General features: G+C 39.4%; 1 protein-coding gene across 2 annotated transcripts in view; it reads left to right on the forward strand.

The window, feature by feature from the left end:
* Positions 1-16,765, forward strand: part of CHRM2 (cholinergic receptor muscarinic 2) — a 170,062-nt gene extending 153,297 nt beyond the window's left edge. For both annotated transcript variants that reach the window (XM_043463801.1, XM_043463802.1), the window contains one exon: positions 11,130-16,765. In XM_043463801.1, coding sequence (XP_043319736.1) covers positions 11,176-12,573 — 1,398 coding nt within the window. In that variant the 5' untranslated portion in view covers positions 11,130-11,175 and the 3' untranslated portion in view covers positions 12,574-16,765. The remainder of the gene's footprint in view (positions 1-11,129) is intronic.
* The last annotated feature ends 341 nt before the right edge of the window (positions 16,766-17,106 follow it).

The following is a 17,106-nucleotide window of genomic DNA, read 5'->3' on the forward strand; positions in this document are numbered from 1 at the left end:
GATTTAAAACAGAGTGTTGGGTGCCAGTGTCCACCATGAAGCCAACGGGTTTCCCCTCCACATGTATGGTTACCCAGGACTCGGGGAGGGGTGTCGAGTCTTGACTCCCCTAGTCACTGTCTTCCCCCGCATATAGAACTCGAGTTCCAGGGGAAATTCTCTCTCTCTGGGTTGTTCCTCTCTTCGGGTCCCTCTTAGGGCACTCGTTTTTCCAGTGTCCCTGTTCTTTGCAGTAAGCGCACTGATCTTTCTTTAGGGCCTGCCTTTTTGGTCTCTCTTTTTCTCCCGTCTGGGGGCCTCGAGGCTCCCTCAATTCTGTTCCGGCCTTCATCCCCGCAAAAAGAATCTTGGCCAGCTCTCTCTGGTTCTTCCGGTTTTCCTTCGCCCTATGTTCCCTATCTTCTTTCCTGATCTTCTCAGCTAGTTCCCTTTCCTCCCGACGAAGTCGTTCCTCCCTTTCTTCTGGGGTCTCCCTATTATTAAATACCTTTTCATCTGCTTTCAGTAAGTCTTGTATTGTCTGTTCTCCTAACCCCTCTATCTTTTGTAATTTCCTCCTAATATCTGGGGCTGCCTGATTCACAAACACTAGTAGAACTGCAGCGCGTGATTCCTCAGCCTGGGGGTCCATGGGTGTATATTGCCTAAAGGCTTCCATTAGCCTCTCTAGGAAGGCTGATGGGCTCTCAGTGGGCTCTTGCCTTACTAAATTTACCTTAGCCAAATTTGTCGGCTTCCTAGCTGCGGCCCACAGGCCAGCCATTAGAGTCTGGCGGTACACTCAGAGACGCTCCCTACCTTCCACTCTCTCAAAATCTCAGTTGGGCCGCAACAGAGGAAACCCCTTGTCCACGAGATGAGGCTGGGCGGTTGGTCTCCCGTCGACCCCCAGGACCCGTTTCCGCGCCTCTGCCAGGATTCGCTCCCGTTCTTCCGTGGTGAAGAGCACCTGCAACAGCTGCTGGCAATCATCCCAGGTGGGGTTATGAGTGAACAAAATGGAATCTAAGAGGTCAATGAGGCCTCGGGGTTTCTCCAAAAAAGGAGGATTTTGGGTTTTCCAATTATACAGATCACTCGTGGAAAAGGGCCAGTACTGATAGGTTCACTCTCCGTCCGGGTTAGCTGGTCCCACCCAGACAGGGAGTGCCTGTACAGTAGATGAAGGTAACTCTGGGTCCCCATGATCCTGCTCACCCCTATTTCCTCTATTTCTTCTCCGGGGTCGGGGTTCCCTTATCCCTTCTGATTCATCGAGGGGGGGGCTCCTCCCCCCGGGGGAACCTGCAACGGAGGAGGGGCATATGGCAGGGGCCTAATTTCCATCTCCAAGTCAATCAGGTTCGGGTACGAGGATTCCTGCAAGACCGGTTTTGGGCCCTTGTTCTTCTCGGCTTACTCTAGGGGAGTGGGGGTTTCCATAACCAGGGCTTGTACATTAGGAGAATCAGGGAGTTTGTGAACAAAAGGTTTTAACCATTTGGGCAGATCTTCTACTAGATCTTGCCAGACCATAACATATGGGACTTGGCCCGGGTGGCCCCAGGGATCAGGAGCCATAATTTTCCCTTTCACCGCCCGAATAATAGAAGGTTGAAAAGTTCCCTCTGGAGGCCATCCAACTTGGAAGGCGGGCCACTTTGCAGAGCAAAAGGTTATTAATTTACTCTTTGTAACCAGTAGCGACAGATCATACGCTCTAGCCCTGACATCCGAGAAATGATCGGTCATGCAAGAGAGTGGGGTGGATTCTCCTTGCCCCATAGCGAGAGTCAGAAGAAGGTCACCGAGAATTACCACCAAAAAATCCTATCGGGAGTGGTGGCGGCCCGGAGACTGGGCTTGTGGTATGCTTCGTGGAACATTTTGAGTGCCTTAGTCGTTGCACGGAAGTTTTCTTGTTGGGGGCGGGCACCCTAAGGGTTTCTAGCCCATTCCGTGACCCCCTTATCCTTTCATGGGAGTCTTCCGGGGCAGGCGCCCTATCGGCTCTTAAGTGCCTGTCCCGTGCCCACACAGATGGGTTTTTATTTGGCCAGATTCTCGGTTTAGAATATGAGAAAAAGAAAAGAGTTTCACCCTCTCCAGCTCCCGTTACTGGGGCTGACTTGTTGGGAGGCCTTCAGAATCCGCCAGGGAGTAGCCCTGGCCGGGACTCATCAGTTGCCCCGACAACTGTCTGCCTGTTCACTGAAACTCTCACAAACAGAAATGAGGCTCCAAGACTTTATAGGAGGAAGTAGACAACGACACACCAGAGAACAACGAGACAGGAGACAATGCCGGCAGTTATACAGACGCGAAAGGGCATAGAAAAGCACATAGACAGACACACATAGGCCGACAACACAGAACTGGGGGGCGGAACCCCCTGAGTCTCCCTATCTTCTGGAACAAGGGTCACCTTACCGAATGGCATCCACCATTCCCCAGATTCGGGCTTAGGAGAGGAGGTCTCCTTCCCACAGAGCCGGCTGCCTTCCAGCATGCTCGCTGGCCTCGGCCTTATGCCGGCCAGAACAGCCAATCCGTTCCCTCATGGAAAGCTTTCCCTCACGCCAGACACCTTCCTGCCTTCTAGCAGGGCCTCAGATTTACACTGGACTTTCCAGACCTGCCTGAGCACCGGTGCTATTACCTGTCCTTTTTCCCCTTTGTTCCAAAGAGCATTCTTCCCCGGTCAAGGGATCCCAGACGAGCCCCTAAATGTTCTGCCCATAGTCCGAATCCCCGATCGGGAAAGAAGACTCCCTGAGACAATGCAACTTGCAATAGGGGAATTTATTACTGACTCGAGCCAGGGCCTCCCGCCCTCACCAAGGGTGTGCGGACGAAAAAGGCCCCGAGCCCCAGTTCTCTAGGGTATTTATTGGGTACAATTATTCAAAAAGCAGTGGGTAGTTGGCGCAAGCAGATTGGTTACACAGTTGCAAGGCAATTTTTGTTGGCCCAGTCCTTTGTGGGCTTTCAGCTTTCCCCTGATAGGTTCCCTTTTTCTTGCTAGGCACATGTTGATTGGCTGGCTCCAGGTGGCCTGATAATTATGTTACCCCGGGAAACCAGGCCTACTCCTAATCTAGGCTGCCTGTCATGGCGTTAGCCATGACAGCCTCACAGTTCAGCCCTCATGTATGCAATTTAAAGGGCTTCCCTGGTGGCACAGCAGTAAAGAATCTACCTGAACTGTAGGAGCTGCAGGAGATGGGGGTTTGATTTCTGGGTCGGGAAGGTCCCCTGGAGGAGGGCATGGCCACCTGCTTCAGTATTCTTGCCTGGAGAATCCCAAGGACAGAGGAGTCTGGTAGGCTACAGTCCATGGGATCTCAGAGTCAGACATGACTAAAGCAATTTAGCAAGCACGCATGCACACATGCAATTTAAAAAAATAAAATGGGCCTTATTACACACTGACTTGAGGGAATTTCAGGCCGCACTAACTACTGAACCTGATGTATTTATCCCTAGTGTTTGCTCAGTGATTAGGCTGCTTCTTAGAGATCAATGTCTGAAAGAAAGGGACAGTGAAAACCTAGAAAGCTTTGTCATTTTTGGTAATGTGTTTAAATAGCAGAAGAAATTAGAAATCTATGAAAAGTATATACGTTAAGATTACATTTTAAAAGTAAGAGTTAAATAAGTATTTGAGTAAAGTCACTCAATCGTGTCTGACTCTTTGCGAACCCTTGAACTGTAGCCCACCAGGCTCCTCCGTCCATGGGATTCTCCAGGCAAGAATAGTGGAGTGGGTTACCATTTCCTTCTCCAGGGGATCTTCCCAACCCAGGGATCAAACCCAGGTCTCCCACATTGTAGGCAGATGCTCTAACCTCTGAGCCATCAGGGAAGCCCTAAATAAGTAAAAACAATTGTAAATTCAAGTTTATGTGAATTCTTGCTCTGAAATTTTTATGCAACTACATATTTTCTTTACCTGAATTCCACTTGTTGTCAATCACAGGCTCCATTTTTTCCAACTTTTTGAATTCTTCTAGGAGGCTTTTTAAATAAATCAGCCTCACTTTCCAGGTATGACACAGTAGAAAGAATGTGACCGTAGGAGATACCAAAATTTGAACCGTGGCCCTAGTACTTACCAGCTCTGATCATTGTCATATGTAAAACTGGAAAAGATGAATATTGTTTTCAGAGTATTGTGAGAATTAAAATAATGTGCAGAAAATTTTAGCATTTATATTACTCATATATTAATAAGTTTATTATTAACTTATTACATTGTGGATGCCTCTATGGACGTAATCATTACATATCAGACATCTTGCCTGACGAGCACAGTGTGGGAAAAACCCCATTTATTTCATAAGATTTCCACTACGTATCCAAATATACATTAGGAATTTTTAAAAAATCATTTAAATTAGCATTTTTTCTGTAAGAGTTCCAAAAGATTGTCAGTATTAGAACTTCTATGTAATTGCCGTGAAAACTTTTGTGAGTAGATATGTTTTTGTGATGATGCATTTAAAGAGTGTTCTAAACCTTAAATGTCACATAGTTTCATGTGCAGAATCTCGCTTAATAACTCTATTTTATTGTGAACATCTCCTATCCAAAGTCACAGTATTGGCCTGGACATGATGATCCTCTGTTGTCTAAGCCAACGACCCAACTTAAACTTGGATCAGTTATGGCAGGTCAAAGTGATAAATTTGGGGGCTCACACTGGTCCCTCATAGCTCAGTTGATAAAGAATCTGCCTGCAATGCAGGAGACCCCTGTTCGATTCCTGGGTGGGCAAGACCCGCTGGAGAAGGGATAGGCTACCCACTCCAGTATTCTTGAGCTTCCTTTTTGGCTCAGCTGGTAAAGAATCCACCTGCAATGCGGGAGACCTGGGTTTGATCGCTGGGTTGGGAAGATTCCCTGGAGAAGGGAAAGGTTATTACCCACTCCAGTATTCTGGCCTGGAGAATGCTGTGGACTGTCGGACACACTGAGCTACTTTCACTTTCACTTTCACACTGGCCAAAGGTAAAACTGTTCCCAGACAAGCAAGGAATATTTGTAGCTGAGTCTACGGCCAGGTACTCTGGGTTTGAATGTCAGTTTTTTTCTTAATTATTTGATCTTTAGTTCAATATTTATGAAAAGATTTATAGTGAAAATAATAATCATCTCAGGAGTTGCTGTGAAGAGTAATCATGCTGAATTCAATATGATTAATAACGTAATATCATTGATAATGATAATTTAGTATTACCAGTACAACTATAACCCACATCTCCTCTCTCTTAATCTATTCCCCCCAACACACACAATTTTCTGTTAAGAAATGTGTTTAATTTAAACTCATTTAACAATTGTAAATATTAATAGTGTTTATTTAATGTTTAACATTTATAGATCAGGGTTCAGAGACATTGTCCAAGTCTAGAAGAAAAATAGGATTGCTCTTATTCTTGTTTGAGGAAAAAAAAAAAAACACAAAAAACACATAGCTAATAAGAACAGAGATTAGCACCCACAACTTTGCCAAGATAATATTAAACCATGCTACATTCCTCACTGCTACATAGGAGGACTCAAGTAGTGAAGCAGCTAAGGACAGAAATTTTCTTCTCCTAAGTTTTGTAGTACTTTCAGAACTTCGTCATAAACTAACATAGTAAAATACAAATGGATTACTATATGTTTGCCATAGTAAGATATTGAGCCCTTTAAAGGTCATCTCCATTGTTTAGTCTGTTGTGATAATGTTATTTCATCAATGATATAAAAACTGTTGCTTTAATAAAATCTTATGAAGCCCCGTCAGAGGTAAAAACTTTCACAGAAATGTAAATAACAGAAATGCCTAGAGCTTTACAAAAAAAGAAAGCTGTTTTCTCTAATAGAAAAGGAACAGTACTTGCTAGCTTGTGTGTTATGTGGGGAGAAAGGAATGCCGTTCTTCCAATACTTGTGCTTGCTTCTGAGTGAAGTGTTTTCCATTTTTACATATAGCGTTAGTGCATGCTCAGTCACTCAGTCATGTCCAGCTTTTTGCACCCCCCATGGACTACAGCCCACCAGGCTCCTCTGTCCATGGAATTTTCCAGGCAAGAATACTGGAGTGGGTCATAAACAAGCAAATAACTCTAAAAGTTTAGAGGATATGATAGCAACTAAGTATGTTAATACTGTATAAATTTACTATGTTCTACGTGGGTAAGCATTTCAGGACACAAGTGGAATTTGTCTTAGCATCCTCTATTGGATGAAGGATAGTTCTCAAGATGGGACAGAAACAGTATCCAACCAAAGGGTAAAGACATTGAATTGAGTTGCAAACATTTACTCACTGGCCTTGAAAATGAGACAATTTGCTAATCTCTTCTTATAGCCTGAGTTTACTTCTAAAGATAAAGGGGAGGATAAGACCTGTCCTATAATTTTATATGCTTATATGTTAATACTAAGTGAGATAACATATGTTTAGAACCCTAGCATTATTTTTTTTTATCAAGGTTATATTTTTTTTAGTTGAAAATGTAAAGCATGCTCATGGTAAACAATACAAAGGGAAAGGAAGAGGGGCGAGAACAAATGACCTGATAAATAATATGAAAAAGGTAAAGTGAGAATCTTGCAGCTTTATGTTATTATAAAGCTTTAGAATGATAATAGTTATTGTTATTAGCACAAGTTATGGCAAGAAAGAAATCCCTTATTCATTCTTATAGTTCCTTATTTCCATAAAATAAGAGATCAAGCTAGTTTATTTTTAAGTATTTTTGCATCTATATAAAATTCTCCAGAGGAAGCCACCAAAAATATTTTAAATAACATAAATATTGCTCTATGTTTTATTAGAATGAATGTGAAGAATAAATTAAAGTGTCAAAAAAGATATTGGGACAATAAATATTTGTTACGTTTCAATCAGAGTATTAAAAAATGAACATTTTGAAATGTACATGTAACTCATTTCCAAAATTGTCCATGAATTTATCTAATGAATAGACAAAAGTAAGTTTATAAATAAGTCAGAATTCTGATCTTACTGTTATATTATCTAATAAGGACTCGTTAGAATAATGATTGGATTAGTGAAATTATTTTGTTCAAGTAAATTGCATGAATAAACAACTGTATAAATAATGACCAAAAGCAGTGCTATTGAAATAATTCCACTGATTAGGTAAACAGGGGTTGAATTAACAATAACGATTGTTGATCCTATATTAGTTCAACGAACATTTTGAGCACCAGTTATGTTTGAGGCAGTGAGTTGGATGGTAGAGCTACAAAGACTCAGAAGTCAGAATTCAGTGTTTTGTTAGTGACGAAGAAAAATACATAGATGGTGTATCAATCAGTGCCTTAAGAGTCAAAGGTATATACAGGGATCTATAAAAATTGTGACCTGAAAGGCTACTGGCTGTATGAAGCCAAGTACTCAGCCTTTCTAGGAATCAGAGAAATAGAAATTAAGAGAAAAACAAGCAAACAAACAAACTGCATGTTGGCTTTCTGGGATTGGCAAATATTAGGATGCTGCATAATAGCAATTGCTTAAAGCGTATTAAGAAACGGAACTTACCTGGTCAGAGTAGCTTCCTCTGCAGCTATCCAAGAGAATAATATGAGTGGTCAGAAGAAAGCTTATACCCATTCCTTTGTCCAGTGCCTTGGTCCCTATCTTAGGCTTATATGATAGGGAAATTTGTAACTCAAGTCCATGACACAATAGGAAAATTTTAATTTCAGCACTATTTCAAGCAGTTGGAGGTTACAACCAGCGTGCCCATCACTAGAGAAATGTAGAAGAAAAGATGCTATGATTTACTTACTTTGGAATTAGGAGCAATACATTTGAAATATCTGGAGCAACATTAAAACATGATATTGAGTGAAAAATAAAAAGAAACAAAACAACATCTAGAACACAGTATCATTTAGTAAATTAAGATAATAAGGGGGGAAAATGTATGTTTTCTAGAGTTGCATATCTAGCCAAAGAAATAGTACAAGCAACTTGAACAATTTTGAACAAGTTCTAAAGGAGAAAAGGAGGAATGGGATGTGAGAAATAGAAACGAAAAGAAGGAAAACATTGATAAAATTAAAATGAGGACCTTGCAGAGACTAATGAGGATATTGGGTGAAGGCTAAGGAGTATAATCAACTCAGCTTTCCACTTGACATTCAAATAGCTCTAGATAAATAGGCGAATAAGAGTAACAGAACAGAATAAAATGATATGAAGCATGATATGGAAGCAGAGATGGGGAAAAACACAACTATTAATAGTCCAAGAGCAATCAAAAGGGTTTCATAGAGTTGATGATGTCTGAAGGCTGAATAGGAGGCAGACAAGTGAAAAATGTGAGGCAGTAAAGATAAGGGGATGTGGGGAAGATGCTTTCAAAATAGGAGACCAGGATGGAAAATGACATGAAGACGTTACATACAATGTTGTGTTTAGATAACTTCTTGCGCAATTGCCTTTAATGTGGGATATTTAGGGCTTCTAAGGTGGCGCTAGTGGTAAAAATAAACTGCCTGCCAACACAGGAGACATAAAAGACATGGGTTTGATTCCTGGGTGAGGAGGATCCCCTGGAGAAGGGCATGGAAACCCACTCCAGTATTTTTGCCTGGAGAATCCCGTGGACAGAGGAGCCTGGCGGGCTACAGTCCATAAGGTCGCAAAGAGTCAGACACGACTGAAGTGACTTAGCACTCACACACACGTGGGATATTTAAGGGGATTCTGAGATACTTCTGGAAAGATGCAGAGGGAAAGATTATAAATTTTATTTTATTTTAAGGATACAAGTAAGTAGGACCTAATATAAGGAAATGGGGCTGAAAATGGGAACAAGGTACAATTGCAAAAGATACTTAAGAGGTAGAGTTGACAGCTCATGGCTGCAAGAAGTGTGGGAGAGGCAGGAGGCCAGGAGATGGCTCAGAATTTTAACTCGATGGTAATAGGATTCACTAGAAATGAGTAAAGCAAAATATGGAGAATTTTGGAATAAAATGGACTAAAATAAATAAAATTTTTATTCCAAAATTTTGGAATTTTGAAATAAAATTAAGTTCCATCCCATCAAAACTATTTTCCTTGTTAAACTTTTCCTCCAAGGAAATTACCCCAATAGTCCAACCAGTAACATCCAATAATTTTAACAATGGCAGATGAAGAAATGGTTTCCAATGTTTGTGTTTGCATTTTTTCTTAGTCTATATTAATTTGTCTTTGGGTGACTGATTTGGGTGTCTTTGACTTTGAAGGAGCCTTAGAATGATGACTTAGCGTCAGCATGGTTGGTCAAGGAATAACTAAACCAACTTCTAATGACAACATGCTTGCATTTTTAAATTGTGAGGTTGAATATCTTTTCATATGATTAAATATTAGCATTTAATTTATCTTTGATCTAAATGTATGTTAATGTTTTAGATTGTTAGTCTTTTCATCTTTCCTTATTTCATTTCACAACTTTTTATGAAAAGGAGATCAGGTAACTTTGTAATCATGTGCTTTTACAAATATTGGTTCCCAATTTTTATTTTTACTCTTTTATGCAAAAATTCCAAATAATTTATATAATGTTTACATATATTTTCCTTATGGCCTCTGAGTTTTGGGTCTTATTTATTGAAGACAAACTCCTCCTAAGTTTCTGTTTTTTTAAAAACATACTTGAAGATAACTTGCTTTCTAAGAATAATCTAATTGTTTAGTTGCTATTTGTACTATGAAGGTGCTTAGCTGTTGATTTTCTACATGAGTTTCAGGGAACACCACTGTCCCATCCATATTTATTTTTAAGTAGTGGGACCTGAGTGGAGATTTCTGAATCTCAAAAAGACAACAAATAATTTCTCAATAATGCTTACTTTCTGATCCACACAACTGGTTGATTTTGTCAACATGAGCTACTTTTTCCTTCAGATGTTGTGTCTCCAGAAACATGTCATAGCTCATTTGATAAACTCAGCTTTCTTTCCTATGTCCCTTACGAAAGATTGCTCAATTGTCCCCAGACTTCAGTGGTATTATCTGAAAATGGTGAACGTGTGTTTATTTAAACACAATAGGGTTGGGCAACAGAAAGTGCACTCGAGTTTAATAATTGCTTCTTTACCAACCCACCATGCCACCAGAGCATATGCCTCTCAGAGGCAAGGATCTTGTCTTAATCATCAGGGAAGACCCAGAGTATAGCACAGTGCTTAATCCAGAGTTGCTTAATAGGAATGTGAGGACAGAGTAAATGAGTGAATGGTTGAACAAACTAAGGTTCATAGTCTTATCTCTATCACTGACCTAATATGTGACCTTGTATAAATTACTCAGTCTTTCCAGGCTTCAGTTTCCTGTTCTGCCAAACAAATATGAATTCTAGCCTGACTGTATCAGAGATTTGCCTGAAAGAACATAAGGTGATAGACTTGGCACTGATTTGAAAAAAATTCAAAAAATTGATATAATCATATCAACATACATTTAATAAATAACTTCTTTTTTAGGATATGGAATATTGCTAACTACAAAGAATATACTAACTATGGGACACTAACTACAATTGTAAAATGAAGATCAGAAAAAATAATACTTATTGGGGGAATGCATTGGCTAATAAAGTATCATGATTATCTTTCCTATATTATTATCATTATCAGTATTATTATGAAAAAGAGCAACCAGGTGGAAAAAGTCACACACTCAATATTGACTATAAAAATCACACACTCAATACCTGTTTTATGCTTCCTCCACAGTTTTGTCCTCCCATTGGTTCATTAGTCTTTATGTCTATACCAGAAAGCTCTTGGTGCTTTGGAAAGTTTTATGTACAGTTTTGGCCTATTTAATTCAATTCATCAATATTATGCTCAGTTAAATTGACTTATGATAGACATTCAGTTTTAGATATGAACACATTCAAAATGTTATCATACTTCAAATACTTTGCCAGCCTGAAAGGATCTTTTGAATCTTTCATTGAAAGCTTTGCTTTTTATGTGGGGGACTGAGGTAGGTAGTCACAATAAACATGTAGGAGCAATAAGGAAGATTTTGGAGCAAAAAATATGATTCAAAAGGGAGAAAATTGATGTATTTTAAAGCAGTGTTTATATTATGTGTTTGTTAATTTTATTCTATTTCCCTACAGGTTTAAATGTTTTTTGACTACTTGGCTACTGATTAGAGAACACAAAATGAATAACTCAACAAACTCCTCTAACAATGTGGCTCTGACCAGTCCTTATAAGACATTTGAAGTGGTTTTTATTGTCCTTGTGGCTGGGTCCCTCAGTTTGGTGACCATTATTGGGAACATCCTGGTCATGGTCTCCATTAAAGTCAATCGCCACCTCCAGACCGTCAACAATTACTTTTTGTTCAGCTTGGCCTGTGCTGACCTCATCATTGGTGTTTTCTCCATGAACTTGTATACCCTTTACACTGTGATTGGCTACTGGCCTTTGGGACCTGTGGTGTGTGACCTTTGGCTTGCCCTGGACTACGTGGTCAGCAATGCCTCAGTAATGAATCTGCTCATCATCAGCTTCGACAGATACTTCTGCGTCACGAAACCACTCACTTATCCCGTCAAGCGGACCACGAAAATGGCAGGTATGATGATCGCAGCTGCCTGGGTCCTCTCCTTTATCCTCTGGGCTCCAGCCATTCTCTTCTGGCAGTTCATCGTAGGGGTGAGAACTGTGGAGGATGGGGAATGCTACATTCAGTTTTTTTCCAACGCGGCTGTCACCTTTGGCACGGCTATTGCAGCCTTCTATTTGCCTGTGATCATCATGACTGTGTTATACTGGCACATATCCCGGGCCAGTAAGAGCAGGATCAAGAAGGACAAGAAGGAGCCTGTGGCCAACCAAGATCCAGTTTCTCCAAGTCTGGTTCAAGGAAGGATAGTGAAGCCAAACAACAACAACATGCCTGGAAGTGATGATGGCCTGGAGCACAACAAAATCCAGAATGGTAAAACTCCTAGAGATGCTGCAACTGAAAACTGTGTCCAGGGGGAGGAGAAAGAGAGCTCCAATGATTCCACCTCAGTCAGTGCTGTTGCCTCTAATATGAGAGATGATGAAATAACCCAGGACGAAAACACAGTTTCCACTTCTGTGGGCCATTCCAAAGATGAGAACTCAAAGCAAACATGCATCAAAATTGTCACCAAGACCCCAAAAGGTGACTCATGTACCCCAACTAATACCACCGTGGAGCTAGTTGGTTCTTCAGGTCAGAATGGAGATGAAAAACAGAACATCGTTGCTCGCAAGATTGTGAAGATGACTAAGCAGCCTGCCAAAAAGAAGCCTCCTCCTTCCCGGGAAAAGAAGGTGACAAGGACAATCTTGGCTATTCTGTTGGCTTTCATCATCACTTGGGCCCCATACAATGTCATGGTGCTCATTAACACCTTTTGTGCACCCTGCATCCCCAACACAGTGTGGACAATTGGTTATTGGCTCTGTTACATCAATAGCACTATCAACCCTGCCTGCTATGCACTTTGTAATGCCACCTTCAAGAAGACCTTTAAACACCTTCTCATGTGTCATTATAAGAACATAGGCGCTACAAGGTAAATCATCTTTGTAGAGAAGAAAGGTAGTCAAGGGGAGCCTCGTGAAAGGAAACAGAATAAAAGAGCTCCTAGTTTTCAAATCTCTGCCATTGCACTTTATAGTCTTATCATGGAATGTGCAATTAAGGAGCCCAACAGTGACACTCTTTGGTGCCTATGCTCCAGTTTGAGAAACTTGTACCTTATAAACCCTGTCAGTTGAGGAACAATGAGACCATAAAGGAGACATGTTGGAATTGTGGATTTAAGAAGTGACCTATGCTTTCTTGTACTCTCTTGAAGAAGGGCTTCTGAATCTATAATTTTATCTCTGCACAAAAAGAATAATAACCTCGCTGTGTTTTTTCATTTTTGTGTTCCCAAGTGAAAGGCCACAGTTACAAACTAACGTGGAGACTTAAACATAAAGAAAGCCATTATACAATGGGGAAGTGAAGAAACAAGATCAAAAAAGGATATAGAAATGGCCTCCAGAGTGTTAAACATATATTATTCTTTTGTTATGATTTTATGTGGAGAATTGCAACATAATAAATGCTTACCTTTTTTATCTTTCCCCTTTCCCATCATAAAAAGAGAGCAAACAAGCAAAAACTTAGCTAGATTGCATCATTATTTTTGTCATATGGCATTGGATTTTTTATTGCCATGTTTTACACTGTGTAAGTGAAAAATCTGCAGGACTTTCACTAAGTGCAGAGACAGTCACGAGAAAGGGTATTTCAGCCCTGCCCACTGTGTCTTTTGCATTCTTTTGGGGTATAACACTGTGAGGATTTAGTTCACTTATGATTGTTTATGTGAAATATCTTTGCCAATCTGGTTTTATACTAAACAAGCCCCTTATTTTAATAGAATAGCCTACCTAATATATAAACGTGCTTAAGAAGCCAAAGTCAATTTTTTAAAATGAGGTTTCATCAAATTCAACAATGGTCATTTTTTTCTTTTCTTTTTTTTTTTTTTTTTGGAGAAAGTTTACTGAGGCCAGGTGAATTTTGAGATAAGAAAATAGAAGGTTGAAAGGGCATCCTGTTTCAACCTGATCTGCCTGACCTATGTATGACGTGCTAACTTGTAAAACATGAACTCCTGGCCTTTGCAAGCAGGAATAAGATGCTGCTTTATTCATCTGGAATCTTAAATAGGATTAAGTTATTCACATGACACCAATGACTTTGGGGTCAATCCCAAGAGAATAAGACTTTCTCTTCAATGCTTGCTAAAAGATGATATTAAATTTATAGTCAAGTGAGATTTATTACTGTCTTATGACCTGTGGAGGGAAAAAAAAATAGAGAACATTTACTGAAACCACATGTTTTGTATTCCTCAAATTGTCAATTCCCCTTAAAGTTTTTTAACTTCAAAATTCTGTTGATAGAAGTAGTGATCTTTACGGAAGAAATGTCATGGATAACTAAACAGGCCAAGCAAGCACAAGAGAACCTGAGAGAGAGTAGGTGGCTGCACCTGTGCCCCTTCTCACCATTTTTCAGTTCTAGACCACAGAAAAATCAGATCAGGAACAGTTAACCTGTCTGTGTATGATTTTTTATTGTACCTATACCACTTCTCACCATTTTTAAATTCTAGACCGTAGAAAAGTCATATCAGGAACAATTACCCTTGTCTATCTAAGATAGACATTTTTATTGGGATCCCAAATAAATATACAATTATATTGATTCAAGCTTAGTTATTTTTACCCCTCAACTTTTTTTCTTACAGTATTTCCTATGGTCTTCCAATCAGATTTTATAAAGATGGTCCAATCAATAGAAATCAAATTTATAAAACCCTTTCAAATTTCATATTTTGCATTTTAGGTTTATGGACTCTATGATATCTTGATCAGTAGTATCCATGTGAGTTGCATGATGAATTTGTCAGTATTAGACTTTAGCACTTTAATTAGAACTATTTTGTGTGACTTGCCTCACTGATGGCATCTCAACAATTTTGAGAGCTGAAAAAAAATAAGCACAAAACAAATAACAACGAAAAAGAACAATTAGTAAGAAGCAAAGTGCCAATAATTTTTGTACATAAGTTATCCTTTATAAAAATAACTTTCTGTTTCAATAACTTCAGTCATCCCTCCCAACCAAATCTTCTAGTTATAAACATACAGCATCAGTTAATACTGGTGTCTTTATTCTACCTTAATATAAACTTCTACATTTTAAATCCATATTTATTTTTATTTTGTTTCTTCAAGTAAATACATCAATTGAGGGGAAAGTACATCAAGCAATTGGGCTGTTTGGTTTCTTGTATACAAAACAATTGACTGGCTGAATATTTCACTTATTAACTTGTGCTGTTACGATGTAGATTCAGCTTTAGTTGGGTTGAACTCTTTGGATTCAAGGATTGAGGATTCTGGATTTGGGTCTTTTTTTGTCTGCTCTAACAATCCAACTCATCATGAATCAAACTGCCTCTAACTCTCCATTGCCATTGCATCTTTTCCTTTCTTCTGTTCTTGATCTTCACCGTATCTACCACAACCTCATTGAAAAAGAAATCACCAAAAATTAAAGAAAGGAATTGAACATAGACTGATACATCATGGATGCTTTGTCAACTGGAATCAGAAAAAGTGAAAATAATACTGAAAATAGTAGATGATTAGAAAGATGTGGAGACTGTATCCAGAGGCTTGCATTAACTATTTACTGGATTTGTTTATTTCAGTGGCTCCCAGCCAGGGACCATTTTGCCTCCCAGGGGACATTTAACAATGTGTGGAAACGTTTTTGGTCGTCACAACTCAAGGGAGGGCTATTGGCATCTAGTCACTAGGCCCTGGGGATGTTACTGAGCAGCTTACAGTGCACAGGATAGACCCCGCAACTAAGGATTGTTTGGTTCAAAATGTCAGCAGAGTCAAAGTTAAGAGATCCTGTTTTAAGGGATTCTAGAGCTTGCTTTATATAAGTGGGAAAATAATCCTGTATCACTATTAGGACATCAATGCAAATTGTTCATCTGTTTGAAAAAGGTAATTTCACCAACCACGTACCAGACACACTGTCATCCACTGAGTCTGGTGTATTTGTAATTTACAGATTGGAAGCACAGGACACATCTGCATATCCCAAATCACCATACCATGCACACAACACATTGTTTCCAACATTTTAATGTCCAGTTAGGATTGCACAGAGTCCAGTTAATTGAAGTAGCTGGCTATTAAAATGGTTGCAATTGATATGGTCACTTTCTATTGGAGCTGCTGTTTTTCCTCTCAAAAACATTAAGAGTCTCTTTCAAAAACAACAAGATTCATCTCCTTTGTCTTCACTGGAAAGGTAAATATCTGTCAAGAATTTCTTCTTTCCTCATAGCAATAATGTAAATACCCAAGAGTGGTCTTATAAGAAGAGTTTAAGAATGTGAAAAAGCCAGTTCATTTCTTGAAAAAAGAAATGATTGCCTTTTTACCAGTTCATCATTAATTTAGTGCCACCTCCCCAAGTGGTGGGACAAAGTCATCAATATAATAAGTCACGTAGGATATGCTTTCTGGTGAATGTCAAAGCTGGAGTTTCCACATACTCCTGGCTCTTTGTCCATTCACTGCTTTTTGGCCCTAAAGATATGACATTGAGGGAGATGGGAATTCAAAATGATGGCAACATATACTTAGAAATGCAATCTACTTTTATTTTCTCCTACTAGTTCACAGGTAGTTGCCTTTTCCCCAGTTTGATAGTATCCCTTTCAACAACCACAGCACTGGTGTTGCAAATAGATTAGGGAAGCACCCAAAGCTGGATGAATTGTGCAAAGTGTATTTTCAGCATGTATATACAATACCTTGCCTCTCAAATATGCTTCTCTTAAAAGGGTGCACGCTACAGCATGAACTGTGTGCATATTTAATGTATCTTCCTGGAATATGCTGTACACTTAATATATATATTCTATAAATAAAGTAATAAAATGTATAATAGAAATACATATTTCTGTATGCAAATAAATATATTATACACAAAATTTGAGTATGTAATATGGTGTTTGTGGCTTCAGAGTGACAAAGGTAGATTTTATACACCTAATTTTAAAAGAAAGTAGTATTTGCTTTTGAAGGGAGACATTAAAGAACAGCTCAAACTCTACCCATATTACTATTATACTGTTTCATAATCTTTGAAAACATAGCATTTATTTTAAATATCTCTTGGAGGAATATATTAATAAATCGTTGCTGGTGTCACCCCACATGACAACAATGCTTTTTGCCTCTGTGTTCCTGATGGTCCTCCAGCTATAATCTTCCTGGCTGTTTCGGTTCCAACAGCTGTGTTGATCTCACGTCTGATTGCCTGATGAGATTGCAACCAGTTCATTGACATACAGCTTTGCTCTCCTCCAAATTAACTGATTTTTGTGAAATAAAAAATAATCATCCTGGGAGGGAAGGATGACCTTCAGAAAGTTTTACACTCTGAAAAACAAGGAAAAATTGTACAAGCACTGTTTGTTATAAACCACTCTTTTCAGTCTGGGGGTAATAGAGCATCCC

Source organism: Cervus canadensis, chromosome 3 (genome assembly GCF_019320065.1).
Source record: "Cervus canadensis isolate Bull #8, Minnesota chromosome 3, ASM1932006v1, whole genome shotgun sequence".
Classification (NCBI taxonomy): domain Eukaryota; kingdom Metazoa; phylum Chordata; class Mammalia; order Artiodactyla; family Cervidae; genus Cervus; species Cervus canadensis.